General features: G+C 40.3%; 2 protein-coding genes across 2 annotated transcripts in view; both read left to right on the forward strand.

Moving 5' to 3' along the window:
• LOC134795306 (GTP-binding protein Rhes) overlaps positions 1-22409 on the forward strand; it is a 106648-nt gene that overhangs the window by 41270 nt on the left and 42969 nt on the right. The window contains exon 2 of the mRNA XM_063767122.1: positions 13067-13486. Coding sequence (XP_063623192.1) covers positions 13143-13486 — 344 coding nt within the window. The 5' untranslated portion in view covers positions 13067-13142. The remainder of the gene's footprint in view (positions 1-13066; positions 13487-22409) is intronic.
• LOC134795642 (uncharacterized) lies at positions 17494-20744 on the forward strand. Its single transcript, XM_063767541.1, has one exon. It carries the CDS (start codon positions 17511-17513, stop codon positions 20742-20744), a length of 3234 nt encoding a protein of 1077 aa, XP_063623611.1. The 5' UTR covers positions 17494-17510.

Here is a 22409-nt window from a genome sequence, read left to right on the forward strand (position 1 = left end):
CGTCTTAGAATATGGGAGGTCTTTTATAAATTAGGTTATGGGTTATTGTTTATGAATGAGGCTCGTGCGAGGAAGTGAGGGAGGTTATGTGACGTAATTTATTCAGTCCATACAAACACGGGGTACAAAATGTAGGTACCTAAGTATATACCTACTTGCATAAACACGTTTACCGCCGGGTTACCTACGTCACGTGTGCCTTTATACTGGATGTTGAGAGTTCGACTCAATAATAAAAGTAAGTTTTGCGAAACCATTCGATATTTACCTCTAAATAAAAATAGGCTTATGTCCAGTTATGTTATGCATACCATACATATTGTGAAAGGTATGCTTTATTATTATAAATAGGTATGTTAATATTTTTTCGGATATCCCCTTCTTTATTTCAAACAGCAAATTACATTAAGTTTATAAACTAAAATAAGAAAAACATAAAGAGACTTGGTGGAGTTCTGGGCTACGGCTGCCCCGTCATCGAATCCTAGGAATTTTTTTATAGATTTAAATCTATGTCGTATCCCACGGATGCACAATTGCACATGCTTGTGGCTCTGATTATCAAAATTGTGACGTCACTTTTTTTTTTCTTAGTCCAACTCTATAGCATTTTTCAGCAAGAACGTAATCGTCGATTTCTCCGCAACCATAAATTTTCGCTGTAATTAATTGGCCTTCGTTCGATCCACACTAAAAGCGACCGTGTATACTGCTGACTATTGTGCGCGTGACAACCCTGGCCCATAATATTCGGGGGCTACTCCGAGCCCGCGGTGTCATTTACACAACGCATCAAATATGGACATTTTCCGCGGCCGCTTTGTCAAACGAACTGCCTCAATAAACACTCGTGTAATTTTCTGTTTATTTTACACACGCGCTTCACTGAAGCCTTTGTTCGTTAAATATTGTGTCAATTTTTTTATATACCTAGCACGTTTCACAAAAGTATTCGGTATTAGTTACTAAATAACTCTCTTTTGAGAAATAGCTGACACTTTTATTGACACCAAATTTTATTGATATCAAATCAACCTACTCACAATCAGTTCAGAGCATTTTGGACTAAGTTAAGTAGGTACTTATTGTTATAATAAGTATTATAAAATATTAAAAAAAATGGTACTGAGCGAAAAGCTATTGAAGTGATAAAACAAAAGAATACACTAAAAACAAAGTAGGGTTTAAAATAATATGCTTGAATAACTAGTATATGCAGAAAAGAAGATAATAGGCACCTATCATACAGAAATACGTAAAACGTATAAACGTAATGAAGATTTTAATGTAGAACGAAAATTCGTGTAAACGTTATTTAACCCGTTATTTAACGTTATTTGCTATTTGCTTCATCTCATTCTCTCTCTATCGGTGATATTGTTGGAATTAACTGTTAAGAAATAATTATTTAAATGTTATTGTCTCTGTACGGGCTCTTAAAGTCAATACCTGTTAGGTATTGTTTAGTGTTATCGATAGTGTCGTGGGACGGGGCGGGCGCCGCGCCGCCGCCGCCGCCGCCGCCGCCGGCCGCCGGGTGACATTCGTGACACCGAATTATGGTAACATTCCATTTCTAACCGCAGCTGCATTACTGTCAACTTTACTATGGAAATTGGCAATGACAGCGACGCGTTCAGTACCGGTAATGCAGCTGCGGTTAGAAATGGAATGTTACCATTAGGGAGTTTCATCAACACCTGCCCGCTCCCGGCGTTATAAATAATAACAATGCCTACTCGTGTGGGGCATAACAAGTCACTTATTGTCCGCTTGTAATGGAATTGGTAACGTATTGTGATGCCCACAAAGGTATTTCCAGAAGTCTACCGCGTGTGGAATTTAACAATTACTTGGGCTTTAATAGATGAAGTTAGTAATTATAGTTACTTTCGTTTTCAGGAATACCTACATACTTACGGCTCGATTCGGAAAATGAATTAGATTTCTACTAGACTTCAACAAGTTACGATACGGATAATTTAAAGATATTTGTAAGATAGATATGTCAAATTTGACGTTTCCGCGATTCTGGAGGTCCTCTTGAACGATTTCGACAAGTTATTACTCCAATCCAATCCAAGTCACATCTAGTCGATATCTAATGTAGATCTAGTTGATCTCTATATCGTCTCAAGATCTTGTGATTATCTCGAAATCCGATAAGGGCCTGTAAGCAACTATATACGAGTATGTGTAGATGTACAGTCGAGTTCATAAATATGTATACATTACTTGACGTTAATTCATTGCAATAAGGTAAAAAAAATATATATACATTTATGAATTCGACTGTAGTATGTTTTAGAATATTGTTTTCTTCCGTAGGAAGCTTTTACTTACTTAATTAGAATATAAAATCTACTCTTATCCACATAATCTCATATTATTATAGTATAGTCCAATAACCAATGGTGCTTTGTTGGAATATTTATATTCGGCTGTGGCTGTGGCATGTGTATTGCGTTTCATAAGAAATGCAGCATTTATTTCTATTATGCCTGCTGTCACGTGGTATTCCTTGCCCGGCTGGGGCTTTGCCCAGGGGAAACTCACGGACAATTAAGGTTACTAAATTAACCAATCTAAATCTTAACCAAAAACTCAAGCAGGTGCTTACACTTATTTCCATCAACTATTCAGGGGTTTCTAAAGGATGTCAAAATGAAATGTTAGTTTTGTGACACATAATTTATTTCTATTCTCACACTGGGGAAGTTGTTCTACGAGTAAATCATTTATTAAGCTAGCATTAAGCACCTTATTCTATAATGTCAGACGATAGAGCCGGGTCGTGCCACAAATGGTTCTACAATGATTTACAAGCAGACCTATCTAAATTTGTTAGTCCCTAATTTATCATTTGCCATCACATATGATTCTACTAAATTCTTTAACTTTAAATTTGGAAATGCTTCTAGGATGGAAGGAAAGCGTACACCAACCTCATAACAATATTGCACCGCGGGGCACCACAGAAAGCCAAAGGCCTCAGCTTGAAGGTGTCGTCTCCTCCACCCAGCAGAAAAGCGAAATTCTTATGGCGAACTGCTCACCAGACACACTTGAAGTTTTAGGAATATGGACAGACTTCCATACTCTGATATGCGAACTGATTTCACATACGTAGTAACATAAAAACGAAAACCCCAGTCAGCTGAAAGAAACAATTCAAGATTAATAACTAGAAGCATGTGCTCTGCTAACCTAAGAGACATTATATATTCTGAGTTTCTTACCAGCTGGAAATTCCTAGAGTGGATTCATCTCACAGCTGTAACTAACCCATCCCACCACATTGTTTCGCCAGCAGACTGGAAACAAAACGAATGGTCAAATAAGCAGGGACAAAGATTCAACAAGGAGTTGCACCTGAGGACATCCATATATTATCATATTCTACTTACTGTTTGTGGCAAAATAACTTCGGCATGAGCTTCCTAGCTCATGGATGCAGCGGCTGCTGCCTAACCAAGACTCGGATCGATGCTACCAGAGCATGATGTATTTAGCTTCACTTTCTAAATTAAAAGATGCCCATCCAGGGCAAAAGCCATCCAGGAAATGATCTCAACCTAACTGTCCCTGGGATAACACAATCAAAATAACAGTAACTAATGAAATTCTTGGAATAATTTTTGTATGTAAGTCCAACATATAGAAATAAATCATATTTAATTATCTAAACATATTTCCACCTTTTTTGTATTTAAAAATTAAGTTTTGATTTAAATATTTAATAAATATTATTCCATCAATTTAGGATTTAATTTGAAGTAGCAACACCATCAGATTTAATTAGTTTCTAATTGGCCAAATGGTTGTCATTTGTTTTGTTGCTACATCAATGACTTCCTTGCCATAAAACAAAACTATACTATATTCGAGACAATCCTAAAAACGTTAAACTGAATCATACATGCAAAGTGCCGTGTCACAATACCCCTCTCCCCGCTGTTGCGTTTTACCAAGGGTAAAACGCTCGCTGTCCTCAGCGACTATCCTAAATCCAAAACATGTGTCACAAAGAAAAGTAAACAAAACAATACGAAACTACCTCGACCATACCTAGTATGGGAGCACCTAAAAAAAAACACAACCAAAATGATTGCCGCAGGTTTCGAGATCCCTATCCAGAAAAGAAAAGCCAAGGATACAATTACTCATTCTCCATGCACAACAAAACCGCTAACCAATAAATTTTAAATTTCTAAATTCTCGAACCCACGTAACACTAAATACTAAAAACCTAACGTGTGTGGTATCCGAGCCCATCAGAAAAATCCACCACCTTTTTCCTAACTAACCAGTGAACATTCCTTGGTTTTACCAGCACAACATTGCGTCATTGCGCTGGAAAAACCAAACCCTCTGCCAGGACTGATGATCAGCATTCCAAACTTATCTCTACTAGACCGGGCAAAATAAAATTCCGAAATAATTCCTACTTCGAAGTTTACTTTATAAACTTGAGAAGCTAAATAAAATCCAATCCAAAATATAATTCGCAATTCCGAAATTTCCATACTAATCTTAAAATGTCGCAACCCTACAGGTTGAGGACACCCATAATTGTCTCAACCCTTCAGGTTGACAACCACAACAAACCCAAACAGACAAAATACCAATCCTCAAAAAACCAACAACAAACGGTTGAATTGGACACATCTTAACTGTGCCAACTCTTCCATTAAACAAAACTAATCAAACCACACCAAAACATCTAGGCCCTTCGAGTTGGTGAGAGTAACCTATCCCCCAACTCTCCGGATCACAAAACAAACCGACCAAAACCTTACACAACTCTGAGGTTGCAACATGCCCAAAATCTCAACCATTGAGGTTGAGTACTGAAACAGTATCGCACGCCAGGCATGATTGGCGGCGATACCGCGTGTCGCATCAACGCCTACATAAATATTTGTCATTGTATCGGCAGCGCGAACACAAAAATCGTGTGCCTCACCAACGCCTCTATGGCTTGGACTTATGGGCAACACGTACACAAAAAGATACCCACCAGCGAGTACCAAGTCGACGCCTGAAAAGAGCAAGAACCCATCGGAGTACACAAAAGAACGCAAAACGTCCGTGGCATGCAGTGCGCGCCCCGCCATACCTCACAAAATCTCCTGGGTGTGGACCCCTGTCGACCCAAAACACCAACGCACCAACACGGCGCTCGGGTGTGGTAAGCACCCAAAACTTCTCACAAAAAACCTACTGGCCGTATTAAGGATCGCTCCAAAACTTAAAAAGTGAGCTAGATTGTAACGCCCCTTTCATACTCCACGCATTTAGAGAACTGTTCCAAGAACCCTTTCATTCATCACACACAACAAAAAAATAGTAGTGAAAACAGACATTGCTGCTCACCACGTTCCGTACATACAGTCGTGATTGAATATTTTTACCACAATATCCAACACTCCAAACGAAACAACCGTAGAACGAAACGTTATGGCGTAAGCGAGGGCGTTTACTCTGGCGGCAAGGTGAAAGCTAAAAAACCGGGACCTCGCGTCCAGAGAAAACCTCCACCTCCAAAATCTACCAAAACCCTTGTGTCCGAATCCTTAATACGCCACGATCCAAACTCCATGTCCAAAATCCAAAACGACACTTCAAACTAGCACCATCCTGAAATGAACCTAAATTGTCCAAAAAACTTCAATTTAACTTAAACCTGGTGCTAAAAAACATCATCGTAACGTTACATCATTAAATGGAATGTATTGAAACAAACCGTAATGATAAACCAAGTTACTCAATAACTTCAAAAAAAAACGAGCGTTTATTAAACGCTGACACGTTACGACTTAAGTTTGGACCCTAAAAATATCATGTTTCTGAACGCACCCTTTGTTGAACTTATTTATTTACTCTATGGTATAGCGTCTATGCTTTTAAAAAGTTAAATGTCACTGAGATATTTTGCGAATTATAACCTTACCTACAAAAATTTTCGCCGCATTTATCATTTATTACTAGATTTATCTATATTTTAGCCACTTTAAAGTACAACAAATTGGAAAACCAAATACGAGGGTTATCAAACCTCGCACAATACTTAGAACTTCAATATTTAGTTTGTCAAAATGCGACTTGGAATGGAATTAAATCTACTAATAAACACAGGTAATCTACCAAATAATGAGAAACGGAGTCGACTTTCGTTCTCACACTCTAAACTGAACGCAAAATCTCTGTAACGTTCCCTGTATTTTATAAACTAATCAAACTAGTATGTATATTCAACTCTAATTTTAATGATATTGTTACAGATTACTATAAAACTGTGCTAAATTTGAACAACAGACCACCATAAAAGCAATAGATATCCAGCTATGCCTATAACTGGACACCGGACTACAGGAATTTGCAACTTTGAAAATCAAACAATGTTAAATCATGAGAACATAGGCACTGGCAGTGCGCTGAAGAAGTATATCTTCACAAATCGAAATCATTTCCTAATCAGGAACACAACAGAAATCACTTGCCAGCGACTATCAACCTTGCTGCTGCCGGACACTCAAACATTTCCACTTCTCCGCCGTTCCTGCAAACTTCCAACTACTGCCAGCAGCGCCTCTGTTTGGATCCACCTTCATAAATAAGTTCAACGGGCATTAAACATTAAAAGTGTACTGAAACCGCCGTTGTATAATAAGTTTAACTCAAAATATTGAAATATGATGGCAAAAGACTTACAAATTGATGTGGCACTATTGTATCATTACTATTTATAATAAACAATGCTAAACTTATTGTGTTTTTTACTACAATGAACCCTTTTTAGCTCTGTGTAAGTATCTTACATATTTCATATAAACAAAATTTGTATCAAAGCTATTGATAACAGTGAAAGCAAGCCACTAACTAAAATAAATTACTACACAAAATTGTCCTAAAATTGCAAGCTTTCAAGTTGCCTTTAGAAACCCCTGAATAGTTGATGGAAATAAGTGTAAGCACCTGCTTGAGTTTTTGGTTAAGATTTAGATTGGTTAATTTAGTAACCTTAATTGTCCGTGAGTTTCCCCTGGGCAAAGCCCCAGCCGGGCAAGGAATACCACGTGACAATATGGCGCCCAACGTGGGGCACCACAGAAAGCCAAAGGCCTCAGCTTGAAGGTGTCGTCTCCTCCACCCAGCAGAAAAGCGAAATTCTTATGGCGAACTGCTCACCAGACACACTTGAAGTTTTAGGAATATGGACAGACTTCCATACTCTGATATGCGAACTGATTTCACATACGTAGTAACATAAAAACGAAAACCCCAGTCAGCTGAAAGAAACAATTCAAGATTAATAACTAGAAGCATGTGCTCTGCTAACCTAAGAGACATTATATATTCTGAGTTTCTTACCAGCTGGAAATTCCTAGAGTGGATTCATCTCACAGCTGTAACTAACCCATCCCACCACATTGTTTCGCCAGCAGACTGGAAACAAAACGAATGGTCAAATAAGCAGGGACAAAGATTCAACAAGGAGTTGCACCTGAGGACATCCATATATTATCATATTCTACTTACTGTTTGTGGCAAAATAACTTCGGCATGAGCTTCCTAGCTCATGGATGCAGCGGCTGCTGCCTAACCAAGACTCGGATCGATGCTACCAGAGCATGATGTATTTAGCTTCACTTTCTAAATTAAAAGATGCCCATCCAGGGCAAAAGCCATCCAGGAAATGATCTCAACCTAACTGTCCCTGGGATAACACAATCAAAATAACAGTAACTAATGAAATTCTTGGAATAATTTTTGTATGTAAGTCCAACATATAGAAATAAATCATATTTAATTATCTAAACATATTTCCACCTTTTTTGTATTTAAAAATTAAGTTTTGATTTAAATATTTAATAAATATTATTCCATCAATTTAGGATTTAATTTGAAGTAGCAACACCATCAGATTTAATTAGTTTCTAATTGGCCAAATGGTTGTCATTTGTTTTGTTGCTACATCAATGACTTCCTTGCCATAAAACAAAACTATACTATATTCGAGACAATCCTAAAAACGTTAAACTGAATCATACATGCAAAGTGCCGTGTCACACTGCACCAACAACTTAATTTTTTTTATAATTATGGTTTTGGCACAAAATAAATAATAGTAATCATAATCATAATACTTTATTGCGACCATGCCCAACTAGCAAAATAGTCGTATAAGAATTGATTTACTCAGCCTGTAATCGTATAACAGCCGAGTTACGGTTGTTGAAGCACCAATAATTATATCGTATAATAGCGGTTAACTCGACTATTTAGCAATTTTCGCTAATTAGTGCTATAATCATGTCGTATATACGTTTATAGCACTATCTTTTAGCACTTTTATTCCACCTTTTAATAAATGCTGAGTTAGCGCTACTAAATCACTTTTATTCAGCATAATTGTTCTATTAAAATCATATAACAGCTATAGATTAGCTAATTGTCTGAATAAGGCGCTTTAATACAACTGTTACTTAACTCTCTTCTCTGTTGCTATAAAAGCCTATTAAAAGCAATCAAATAACCATTTGGCAACAATGCTGCTGTAACAGCGCGCTTATATCATAAATCGGGTAATGGGGTTCAAACCGCTGTTATAGGAGCTGAAGTGTATTTACAGGTTTTATTCAAAATGTATTCAGCTTAGAGTACTTTTAAAGAGTTTTGAACTACATTAACATCACAAGTCAGCCATGTTGACGTTTCAATATAGTCCGGTGGCCAACTGCATGAAACCCTACCTGACAAAAAAATAGAATAATCCTACTCTGTAGGGGTAGCTGACTTTTAGTAGCATCAACTGTTCTTGGTCGGCCGCGGCTTAATTTGGAAAATTTTGCGCTAATGGCAAAATAGCGGCACAAAAATTCATAAAAAAAAACTCCATCGTATAATAGAATGAAACTTGCATGGTAGGATAGCTGCCTTTGAGGACAGCAAAACAAAACTGGTCAGCTACATCCTGTGTTGGCAGGTTCTTGTGTCCGACCGAATTTGTGTTACCACGTGACAGCTACAATTTACCTCATCGAAAAATAGAATCAAAACAACTGATTGTAATACCTACATTAAATGTGTTGACATATGTCTTGGTCGGCCTCACCTTAGCCTGACAGCGTTTTCAGTCCGTCCGCATTAAAAAAAAAGTCAATGGCAGCTATCCTACCATACAAGTGACATTCTATTTTTCGATGAGGTAAATTGTAGCTCACTTGGTACCATAAATTCGGTCGGGCACAGGAACCTGTCAACACAGGATGTAGCTGACCACTTTTGTTTTTTTGATGAATATTTGTACCACTTTTTTGCCATTTGCGCAAAATTTGCCAAGTTAAGCCACGGCCGACCAAGAGCAGTTGCAGCTGCTAAAAGTCAGCTACCCCTACAGAGTAGGATTTTTCAATTTTTTTATCAGGTAGGGTTTCATGCAGTCGGTCATCGGACTATAAATCCATAAACATGGCGACATCATGTGCTATAAGTGTAGCAGTAAACGCAGTTACTCGACTTATAGTCGAATTAATGAGATATAACAGAAACTAGATCGTGTAAGCAAATTTTTACTTATTTTTATTAATATTTTTTATTGAAATTTAAGAAAATAGGCGGCCCATGAATATATATGAACCAGTGCCTTTGGTTTTATCAATAAAGTATTTTTCGCGCTGGGTTTTACTGTATTACGTGTACTTACAGACAGTAAAAACTTATGTACACAATCACGGTAAAAATAAATGTCATGGATGACAGCAGTAAAAAATACTTAAGTACCTTTTTATTTTATTAGACACGCGAAGACGATTAGGCCTCAAACTTAATAATTGAAATATAATCGCTTACCTGAGATCGTTTTTAGTACATATTAGTTGAATAAAAGCATTTACTGCACTCTTACACATTTAAAATGCCGAGTAAAAGCAATCCGGCTACCTTTACGAAACATTTTTGCTGAGAAAAAGCAGTGCGGCTGCTTTTATAGAACACTTTTACTGAGTAATAGTAAATTGCTAATGTTTATAGAACAAATAGTCGAGTAAAAGCACTATCGTTGCTATTAAAACACTAGAAGTGCTTTTATCCACTTTTACTCAACTCTTACAGCATCGATTTGCTTCTTATACAGCGCTTACTCGATTTTTATAACACTTTTAGTCTGTATAAGTGCGCCTTTTCGCGTTGAGTAAACGCTTACAGGACTTTTACTCGACTGTTTTTACACCGTTTATAGCACCAAAAAGCGAAAATAAAAACGTGCTCTCAACTTTTATAGCACATAGATTTGCTAGTTGGGTGGTAATATAGTAGTAGTAGTAGTAGTAATCACTTTATTGTACACAACACAGGTTTACATAATATTTACAGAAATAAAGGTACAAAGGCGAACTTATCCCTGTAAGGGATCTCTTCCAGCTAACCTTCGAGTAGATGAGGGGAGAATTCAAATATAGATATAAATATAGATGTTACACAATATTATAAACAGTTTCACATGGGCCCCGTTAGAGCAAAGCAAGGATGTATGTACATACATGCTATATTTACACTAGATTATTATATAATTACACAAAATTCTTAAAAGTAAATTAAAAAATCGTAAAAATTGTAGTCATTTGAAATAAAAAAATAAAAATAAAATTCCGCAAAATTCATCACTTAAATATCAACAAATCAATTCCAAAATTCTTTATAAATTTTAGACAAAAACAAAATAACAAAACAATGCAGACTAAGGTCAATTATTATATGCCCAACTAACATTAGGCGCTAAATTTAAGGGTTAGAAGAGATTTATATAAGCGCCTATTTACTCTTTAGGTGTTGTTAGTACTCTAAAAATAGGAGTCATAGCCGGCTATAACCCCGTTTTAACCCCGGATTGGGCACAAATTTTATCACCATAAGATTTATAACAGTGCTACAGTAGGGTAAGCGGATAAAAAAAGAGACATAAGAGCGGTATAGTGGAGCTACAGTAGTGTTAATTAATTCTTTAGGAGCTAGATGGGTTGCATATAGGTGACTACAAACTGTTGTAGTAGAAGAGCGCTAAAGTAGTGTTGTAATAGCGTTGATTAAGTACTTAGGATTTAAAAGGGTGCCAAATAAGCGAATACTAACTACTTGAGTAGTAGTGTAGGGCCGTATAGATGATACTTTCAGCTTTAGATGGTATATTAGCATTTAAAGTCAATATTTGTAACACTCAAGAAGGTAATTGCACATTTTTTCCTTAGCCCTATCTGCTTTGGTTGCAGATGTTTCCATTTTGTATTATTATTCGTAAGCTTGCTCTGTGACAGCTTAAAGTGAAATGTAATGGCGGATAATTAAAAGCAAATAATTATTTTAGTTCACTGATGTAGGAGTTATCTGCGGATTTATGATCGCCAAATTAATTACACTGTCAAAAACTATATGTAATGTATTATTAACAAAATTTTAATAGGCCTCTGATCCTTTGCATATTTATCTGAATATAATATTGTTTTATTTGTGGTCCACCGTATTTAATTTTCGAAAAATTACTCAATATACGTGAAGTCCGGTTTAAAATATAACAATACTAACATTAGGTCAATATTGAGTAAAAGTATTGATTTTTATGAAGTATTTACGTTCTAATTAATAGTTTTTGTTTTGCTTATTGATTCATCGGTCATCTTAACATGGCGCTATAGGCTTAGGTTCTAAGTAAGACTCTAATAACAGTATAAGATGTACTAAGGTATTGAATAACGCTCGTCTGCGATTACATGATCGATAATGGTGACTCATAACTTCTCTTTTCGACTGTAAGTGATACAAGAGAGTTAAGTAGCGATTATGATACACGGAGCTATAAAAGACTTTTTATCGCCTGTTTAGAACCTTAAGTGAAAATTGCAGCTGCTTATTACTCATATAGATATTAAGGTGGTAGAATTCACTTGGAGCTATAACACTAGCGGCTTAAGATGCATTATAGCGGCCAAAACGGCTACTGTGGATCTTAAAGCTATACATGGACCTCTTAAAGACCTTGATGTCACCAGAGCCCGTAAGCTTAGAATATGTAGCTATTCTACAGCCGTTCTATGTTTTTAGGTGATAAAATAAGTGCTAAGTGTCGCTTAATTGTTTGTTGGGCGTGATATCGAATTCATTAATATTATCTCTATAAAACTCGTCAACTGAGTAGTAACATTTCTGTATTAAAATTTTCATTATTATATTTTTGAATCTGGTATTGTTATTTTGTTTTAATATATATTGGGGGTATTTTATTATAAATTTGGGCACATCGGTAATATGGACTTTTTTTTAAAATAACAAGGTTCGCTTTTGGCAACGCTAACTGATACCCTGTCCTTGAATTATAATTATTACATATCTCTTTCTTTTGCACGAATAAATTATAATGTTTCCTAACGAACATGATTGCTTCCAAAATGTAGAGGGAAGGCATTGTCAGGAGGTTATGCTTTATAAAGTGTGGCCTAGTTGTTTCTCTCCTTCGAATATTTACTAAAATAGTACTAGGTACAGAAGACTCACTCTCTAACAAAACGCGTCTGTTACGATCAGCACAGATATGGCCACTAGGTGGCGACAGCGCCACGCGCGGCTTATGGCAAACCCCAAAATTGGGGCCGAACGGATGTACTTTTAGCTACCTGTAGCAAAGCGACGAAATCGCGGCGTGAGCCACGCCTGGTTTTGGCTAAAAAATGGGATAAATTAATGAATAGGATTGATTTCATACAGCGACGTTTTGTATCTGGTTTAAAAATGGGTAAGGTAGACACGAGTTTTATGTTTATTTTTATGGATTTTTTTTCATTTTATGAATGAATTAAAACCTAAAATACAAGGGAAACGCCAAAGTTGCCCATAGAATAACAGAAAATGTGGACGCATTGCTAAATGCAAAAGGCATGCACGAGAACTCTAAAAGACCGAACTGTGTCGTGAATGTGTACAGTGTTAGGAATGTGTTTGACAAGATGAGATGCATAATTTTTTTGTTTATTGATTTTTCTCTCTTATGTTTTTATCTATTTTTTTATTCCAGTCAGTAATGGGCACAAACAGAAATGATCTCGAAAAATTGAAAGTGTTTTAAACAATGAAACTAAAGTGCTGAAACAATGCTAAACGGGACGGCAGAGCGGGGGCTGGCACTACAGTCCTCGCCCGTGAAAATGTCAACGTCGCCGGTCCGAGCGTCACCGAGCCCCGTGCGGGGTCCGCCGTCGCCGCTGAAGTCGTCGCTGTCGCCGGCGGGGCGGCAGCGGTCGCCGCGGCGTTGCCAGTTCGCGGCGCCGGCCGAGGAGGCCAGCAAGGACAAGTGCGGGCCGGTGGGCGGCTGGCTGTGCCGGCGCGGCGCCGGCGCGCAGCTGGAGGAGCCCGAGCCGCCCGGCCCCAGCGCGCCGCACCCCTGCGAGGACTCCGCGCCGCCGCCCAAGAACTGCTTCCGGCTTGTTATGCTCGGGTAACTACTTTTAACTGACTATCTCGAATCCAAGATCGGAAAGAGTAAACTGAAAGGTGGGTGTATTACATAAGTTTACCATATCGTTTAGATTTCATACTCTTCAATCCCATTTTATACAAATATAGGTACTTACCTCAATCAAGATTTTTAACATTTTGATGTCTTCTCTAATTCTTGAAATCGGATTTAATTAACTATACCCACCACTTGATCGATTAGTAGGTATATAATATAAAGTGTTTTTTTATTAATTATGTATACGCCTCCTTAAGACGTGTAAACAAAAGGTAAGGTAATAATTCGCATGCTTCTGGTAAGCTTCGGTAGCTCATTTGGTAAAATACTGTTTAACAAGCTCAACTAATCCAAATATTGTAGGACAGTCAAACCTGCCAGCTATAGAGTTCAGAATACGATTGTTACTGCCCCGCAGTCTGCTTAACAGTGATGCTACCTTCTATCGCTGGATAGCTTGAAAACTATCGGTACAGCGAAAGCTTCAGCGAACATCGTAGACGCGGTGCAGAAGCGAGGCAGTCTTAACAACGCTCTGAACCCGTTATTATGTATATTGGACTCGCAGAGCGTTGTACGACTTTAGGCTGTAATTGTCCCATAGGCCGCCGCCTGCGTAGGTACTTACTTACATAGTCGTGCAGTATTTTAAGAGGGATTGAACCGTCGTTCCAAAAGGTCGTAAATTCGAGTTTTGCCTTAAGAGGTGAATGTACATTATGCCTTTAATTTAAATAATGCAGACATCGATTACGATTTTTAGTAAAAAAAACCGGCGTGCGAGTGAGACTCGCGTTTCTAGGGTTCCGTACATAAGTCCGACTCACGCTTTACTGCACATTTCTAATAGGTTTTCCTGTCATCTATAAGTAAAGAACTATTTTGTGTATTTATTTAAAATTTTAGTCCCAGTAGTTTCGGAGATAAAGGGGAGAATGGTTATTTTTTGGCTAGTTTCTTAAATAACTTCGAACCTATGTATTTTAAAATTATGAAAAAAACATGTCCATCTTTGGGTCACTAATTTACATATGTGTACGAAATTTCAACTTAATTGGTCCAGTAGTTTCCGAGAAAATAGGCTGTGACGGACGGACAGACAGTCAGACGCACGAGTGATCCTATAAGGGTTCCGTTTTTTCCTTTTGAGGTACGGAACCCTAAAAAAGACAGTTATATTGATATTTTTCTAAACAAAATGCAAACTAATTGTTAGCGACGTGCTCATATTTTGTTAATTTTATATTGCTAAATGTTGTTTTAATATATAATTAGGTAGATTAAGAAACCTAAACTTAAGGGTAGTTTTAACAGCGGCCGCGAGCCGCTATTCTAGTTTTGTATGTGCGCCGTATGACAAATCAGTCGGTCCATGCTATCCGCGCGAGCGCACGTACGCACATAACTGTCATTTTGAGTTCTCTATTTTGTGTACTTTGTGTGTCTTAGCCAAATATTGTTAAAGTTCTACTGTGTTCACCATTTCGCCGCGGCGAGACCCTGTCCCCAACAAGTGGTCTTCGAGCCGAATCTACGCATGTTCCACACGCCGCCGCGTACCGTTATGGTGAAAACTCGTCGTACCGCACGAAAAGAACGCGAGCAGCTACAGATGGAGGATAGCGCATCCAAGTTGGAAGAACAGCCTGAACAACAGCCAGGACCCAGCCAGTTTCGAACGCCTAAAATAAATAGTGTGAAATCGGAACCTAAGTTATTTGCCGCGCCGGTCAAAGTACAGCCGCCATTATGCAGTGCGTCGAAACCGTTATCCGCGCCGCCGCCATTATCCGTTTCATGCAAATCTGAATCAAAACGATCAGTGTCGTCCTCTGTGCTGGCACAAAGAAAGAGGTTACAATTGGAGGCTGAAAGAAAAAAGGCTGAAATTAGGATGCAACTTATAGATAAAGAGCTAGAGGCCGACCTAGCCGATTTAGAAGATGGTAATAATAATATTTACAGTCCACAAGCTAGCGAGTATGGTACACGTCCTGATGTGGAACAGTGGATGGAACACAGCGAAAAAGAGCTGGAGAAGTCGCAGCCCGCCCCCCTCGATGGTCCAGATACGGGCGACCTGCACCAGTCGGCGGCACCCGTCGCCGGCTCCTCTGATGGGACAATCCAGTTACTGGCCGCTGCCGTGAAGAACCTGACGGTTGCCTCCGTCCACAATAAACCTAACGCCAACTTACTGAGCCGTATTTGTACGCCGCGGGATTTACCTGAATATTCTGGAGATCCACTCGAGTGGCTGCATTTTAAGAAGGCGTACGAAGAGTCGACAGACGTGTGCAACTTTAGTCCAAAAGAAAACCTCTGGAGGCTGCGAAAGTGTCTGCGCGGAGCTGCCAAGGAAACCGCATCAGCTCTGCTCATGAGTGCTGCTTCACCTGAACGCATAATGGCTACGCTAGAGCTACGTCACGGTGATCCGGAATACATAATTAGCAGACTCGTGCAGGATATTAGAAAGCTGCCGCCTATGTCTTCAGAGTACCAAAAAGATATTATTAACTTTTCTATAAAGGTACAAAACTTCGTCGAAGCCGTGAAAGTGGTGGGACGCGAAGAATACGTCCAGGGACTAAGTATTGTTCCACTACTTATATCTAAACTTCCCACAGTGCTCGTGTCTAAGTGGTCAGATTTTAGTTACCCGTTAATCAAAGCCGGAACTAAATCACGCTTAAGCATTATGTCCGATTTTCTAAATACGGAAGCTGTGAAGATAGCTACTACTGCTAATATGCACCTGCAAGGTCATCGATCCGAGCAACAGAAGTCAAAACAACACGATAACGTTCGACCGCAAGCTATTTTCTTACAAGCCGAACGACAAAGTGGCAAGAAAACCGATCAGACTGATAAGTGTAATTTTTGCCGCGCTCAGCCAAATCATAATCTGTCCGAATGTAAGCCATTTAAGCGGGCATTACGTAAGGTGCGGTGGCAGTTTGTTAAACGCAATGGAATATGCTTTAAATGCTTAGATTCACGCCATGAGAGAGAAACGTGCCCTGCGCCGGTGTGCGATAAGGACGACTGCGGCGGGATGCATCACAGACTTCTGCACTTCGATAACAAAAATCGTCAGGAGGCGAGCGCCGGCGAGGTCCATGAACCTGCGCCGCGATCAGCTGATGCGCCTACACCGGAAGTAGTGAACTGTGTCACCGCGAGTAGCAACAGAGTTCTACTTAAAACTGTACCCGTACGTATTCGTGCAAAAAACGGCAATGTTATCGAAAGTAGTGCAATGCTTGACGATTGTTCTTCAGTGACGGTAATAAGTGCTAATTTAGCACAGCGCGCAGGACTTACCGGGCTTCGCGAATCTATGCACGTGTGCGGTCCGTGGAAACAAAGTGATGTAACATGTGATAGCACAGTGGTGAAGTTGGAGCTTTATGATAAGGATAATAAGGTTCATTCTATTAGAGCACGAAGTGTTAATGAGTTATGTTTACCTGAGCAAGACTTATCTCTCGTTGATTGTAGTAAATATCAATATTTAAATGCAATACAGAGCGAACTTAAAAATGTTGTTACTAAGCCAGAAATGTTAATTGGTCAGGATAATTATCATTTAATTATGCCATTGAAAATATTGTCAGGTAAATTATATGAGCCGCCGTACGCAACACTTTCTCCTTTAGGGTGGTGTATTCATGGTAAAATTCGTGTGTCGGGAGCGACGCGCGGGGCGAGCGCTGGGCCGGTTCACTGCACGCTGCTGGTGGGCGCGCCGCCGATGACGGAACAGCGCGCGCTGCAGGACTTGCATGAAGAGGTACGACGCGCGTTCGAGCTGGACTCCGTAGGAGTGGCAGGTAAGCCTCGCCAGAATAAGGACGACGTTAGGGCTGTCGAACACCTTGAGCGTACCGCTCAACTTATTAATGGAAGGTGGCGCGTGGGCTTACCATGGAAGGATCCAGACTGCTCGACGCCTGACACTCTGCCGCATGCATTAAAAAGGCTAAAAGGAGTCGAGCGCAAGATGGCCAGGGACTCTGAATATGCGAACAGGTATGCAGAGCGAGTACAACATTTATTTTCTAATAATTTTGCCAGGGAACTAATGGACACTCAGCGCACGCCAAAGACATTTCATTTGGCTCACTTTGGCGTGGACAACCCTAATAAAAAAAAGTTAAGGCTGGTCTTTGACGCCGCAGATAGTTCCGCGGGTTCGTGTTTAAACGACTATCTGCTCAAGGGTCCGGATCTACTGACGTCACTATGGGGAATCATGCTGCGCTTCAGGGAAAATCGTATCGCAGTATCCGGAGACATAAAAGATATGTTTCTACGCATCCAGATCCACCCACAAGATCAAGACGCCCTGAGATTTCTTTGGCGGGACAACCCTGCGGAACCCGTCAAAACGTACGTAATGACATCCCTAATATTCGGTGCAAAATGCTCGCCGTTTGTCGCGCAGTTCATTAAAAATAAAAATGCGCTGCGCCACGAGCACACCGAGCCGGCTGCAGTTGACGCGATCTGCAACTCTCACTACGCAGACGACTACATTCAGAGTTTGCCAGACGAGGAGACAGCAATAAAAATGGTAAGTACAATATCAAAGATACACGCAGAAGGTGGGTTCGAGATCCGCAATTGGACGAGCAATAGTACATCTGTGCTCGACAGCGTGCCAAATGAAACCCTCGGTACTGCTGCTGTAAAGTTTAAAATGGATCAGCAGTTCGAGGGCGAGCGGACGCTCGGACTCATCTGGTTCCCGGCCACGGACGAGTTAGGGTTCGACGTATCGCTTAAACGTATCCCTGAGCAGATTGTTTTAGGCCACCAAAGGCCTACTAAAAGGATTATGTTAAAAGTAGTCATGTCTATTTTTGATGTATTTGGATTTTTGGCGCCTTTTACTATACAGGGTAAAATCATGCTCCAGGATACGTGGCGATCGGCCACTGGCTGGGATGATGAAATTCCCGACGATATCTACACTAGGTGGGTAAAGTGGCTCGATTTATTACAATTAATAGGTCGCATGCGCATACCTAGATGGTATCAGAAAGCATCCATATGTGCGAGCGAGACGGAGCGAAGCTCACCCGCTGCGAACAATACCGGTGCTACGACGAGCGCTACGGCTGCTACGTCTCCCGCTACGCCGCACTCCGGGCCGAAATCGACTACGAGCGCGATCGCTGCAAGTGTAAGTATTATAAATAATTATAATAACTTGCAACTGCATTTGTTTTCGGATTCATCTTCAAAGGCTATGTGTGCTGTAGCATATTGGAGATGGGAAACAAATGGGCAGATATATGTAGCCTTTGTTGCCAGTAAATGCAAGGTCACACCTGTTAAGCCGTTGACCATAAACAGATGTGAACTTCAAGGCGCATTACTGGCAGCGAGATTGGCCGACAGCGTGCTGCGCGAACATAAGGTAACTACAGCGCAACGGTACTTCTGGTGCGACTCGGCGTGTGTTTTGCATTGGCTCCGGAATGATACTCGCAGCTACAATATATTCATTGCAAACCGGTTGGGCGAAATAGACGAGTTATCGCGCGTCAATGAATGGCGTTATATACCTACGAAGTTAAACATCGCTGATGTAGCTACAAGAGAGGTTTACGATGACTCCATATTTAAGAACGAGTGGCTTTATGGTCCGGAGTTTCTTCACGCCGACGAATCGCAATGGCCGAGTGATACGGTGAGCCCTGAAATAAATGAACTTACTTTAGAGTATATTAATATAGTTCATAGTGCAAGGGATGACTTACCTGTGCCGGACGTCACGCGATTCTCTTCATGGCTGCGCTTGCAGAGGGCGACGGCAGCTGTTTTAAAATTTATTGAGAGGTGCAAACATCGTTCTGCGGACATTGACTGCGCGCTGATGGCGCGAGCCGAGCAACTGCTGCTAAAACAAGCGCAGCAGGAGTCATTCGGTGACGACATAGCCGCCATAAGGAATGGCAACATTTTGGACCGCAGCAGTAAACTCCGTCATTTATCGCCGTTTTTAGATGAAAATGGACTTCTCCGATGCAGTGGCCGTATAGATGCCGCAGCAGATGTTGCGCTGGAAACAAAGAGGCCTATTATACTCGACGGTAAGCATGCGGTGTCTAGACTGCTGGTCAGAAGTTATCACGAGAAGGCCGCGCATGGAAACCACGAGGGACTCGTGAATGACCTGAAACAAAAATACTGGTTATTTAAACTACGTCCTACAGTGAAATCTGTAGTAGCCGGTTGTATGTTCTGTCGCATTAAGAAGGCAAAACCGGAGGTACCTAGAATGGGAAACTTACCGGAGGCACGCCTTGCGCATCACCAGCGTCCCTTCACGTACTGTGGCCTTGACCTGTTCGGGCCGATGGAGGTGACAGTCGGGAGGCGCCACGAACTGAGATACGGCGTACTATTCACTTGTCTTACGCTGCGGGCGATACACCTGGAACTTGTTCATTCACTTACCTCGGACTCGCTGATCATGGCTCTTCGGCGTATGGCGGCGAGACGTGGGTGGCCTAAGTGCCTATTCAGTGACAATGGGACCAACTTACGCGGCGCTGACACGGAGTTAAAAAGATCACTGCAGGAACTGGATGAAGAGGACCTGAAAAATAAAGGTGTTAATTACGGAGTACAATGGACTTTTATTCCCCCCGCCAGCCCACACTGGGGTGGGGCGTGGGAACGTCTGATCAGGAGTGTGAAGACGTCGTTAAAGGTAATCCTGAAAGAGCGCGCCCCTAGAGACGAGGTACTTTCCACATTGATGACCGAGGTGGAGAACATGGTGAATGGGCGTCCGCTAACCCATGTGTCTGTGGAGCCTGGCAGCGCTGAGACGCTTACACCTAATCATTTTCTGATTATGGGGCAAGCGTCAAACTTACCTGTCGTAGGGAGCTTCGATGACTCCGATCTCTTTTCTCGAAAGCAGTGGCGTAAGTCTCAAAGGCTCGCCGACATGTACTGGACACGGTGGGTCAAGGAGATTTTGCCAGACCTCATACCGAGAACCAAATGGACCCAAGAGCAAAAGCCACTACAGGTAGGTGATTTTGTTCTCATTGTAGATCCAGCTGCGCAGAGGAACGTGTGGATGAAAGGCCTCATCCAGCAAGTCTACCCTGGCAGAGACGGCCGCATAAGGGTGGTCGAGGTAAAAACTAAGTCTGGAACCTTGAAACGTTCTGCTTCGCGCGTCGCTCGTATTCCAGTAGGTATTGAGTGCTGAGTCAGCACTCAGGGTGGGGAAATGTTAGCGACGTGCTCATATTTTGTTAATTTTATATTGCTAAATGTTGTTTTAATATATAATTAGGTAGATTAAGAAACCTAAACTTAAGGGTAGTTTTAACAGCGGCCGCGAGCCGCTATTCTAGTTTTGTATGTGCGCCGTATGACAAATCAGTCGGTCCATGCTATCCGCGCGAGCGCACGTACGCACATAACTGTCATTTTGAGTTCTCTATTTTGTGTACTTTGTGTGTCTTAGCCAAATATAAGTTGTTAAAGTTCTACTGTGTTCACCATTTCGCCGCGGCGAGACCCTGTCCCCAACACTAATGTTACAAATGAAAACCCGTTCAAAGCTAATTCAAATCACTTTATAATACTTTCCATAATATTGTGACAAATAAAATTAAATAGGTAACTCGAATCAATACAAATTCTCTTCATACTCTTCAATAAAATTAGTACGTATACGTGTTGGCACCAACCTGAATGCAGCACTACATCGAGGTGAAGCCACTCGCCTCATGAATAAGTAGCTGCATTATGCACGCGAGCTGCATAATCTTCCATTCGACGACACTTTCCACCATAATAATAGGTGAAACAAGTTGTTGGAGTAAAACATACCCCACATAACGAGCAGAAAAAACAAACAGAATTTGAAATCACGCTACTAAAATAAATTATTCATATTTTGTAGCTAATTCTAGATCGATATTGGTATAATTAGGCTTTGTATTTATTTTAATGCAGAATTAATGTTTGGACAATATTTGCGTTACTGTGGCATAAAATAAACTTAATTCGGAAAATTGCGCAATCCAACTCTCTTAAATGGTCCCTCCTACAAAACAAACTACTGTACTTATTTACTATTCTGGACGACACCATATTTCACAATTGAATGTTTTACTTATGTGGAAATGTTTGCGTTTATAAAATAACTTATTTGAATATTAAAATATACCTTACATTTAGAAAATATTGTTCAGCCTACTAGCAGTCATTTGAAAATAAAATATAGGTACGTATACCTAGCGTTTAGAAAATAATAAAATATTATTTGGCCGACTAGCTCCGTAGCATTTTAGGATTTGAGTCATATTACGATTCCAGGAGCTCCATAAACAAAATGAATGAAATAACCTTTCTAAATACGGCTTAAAATTCAAAAGTAAGCCATTTTGAATCTTACTCCCCGTCAACAAGTTCCAAAATGTTGAATACTCCATTAGAGCCAGATTGAGCCGGCCGGAGGAGTCAACAGTTAGGCTTTAATTGCTCCCGTTACGACCAAAATCCTCCAGAAATTACTCTTCAGGCTTCGGAGACAGTTCATTTGGAACACAATTCACCGGAGGCTCTCACCGCAGATAATACTGACGGACATTTAAATATATAGTACAACGGTTAAATGCAATGAACGTTACATTTATACTGTGAGGTCTGTGAGTAGGTAGAAGTTTATTAAATTTGTAAGGTGCAATGGGACAATTTCGACTGATAACTTATAAAGTACCACTGTGACTACCGAAAACTACTATCCACAGTACTTTTACTGATAATTTTAGTGCTGCAAATGTCAAAATTCAGTAATGTCGCACTACAATACTGCTGCAGTAATGCTAGTTGGTGCCGTGTGAATTCGAACGTTACCTTTTAG

The sequence above is a fragment of the Cydia splendana genome, chromosome 12, assembly GCF_910591565.1.
Source record: "Cydia splendana chromosome 12, ilCydSple1.2, whole genome shotgun sequence".
NCBI classification, from domain to species: Eukaryota; Metazoa; Arthropoda; class Insecta; order Lepidoptera; family Tortricidae; genus Cydia; species Cydia splendana.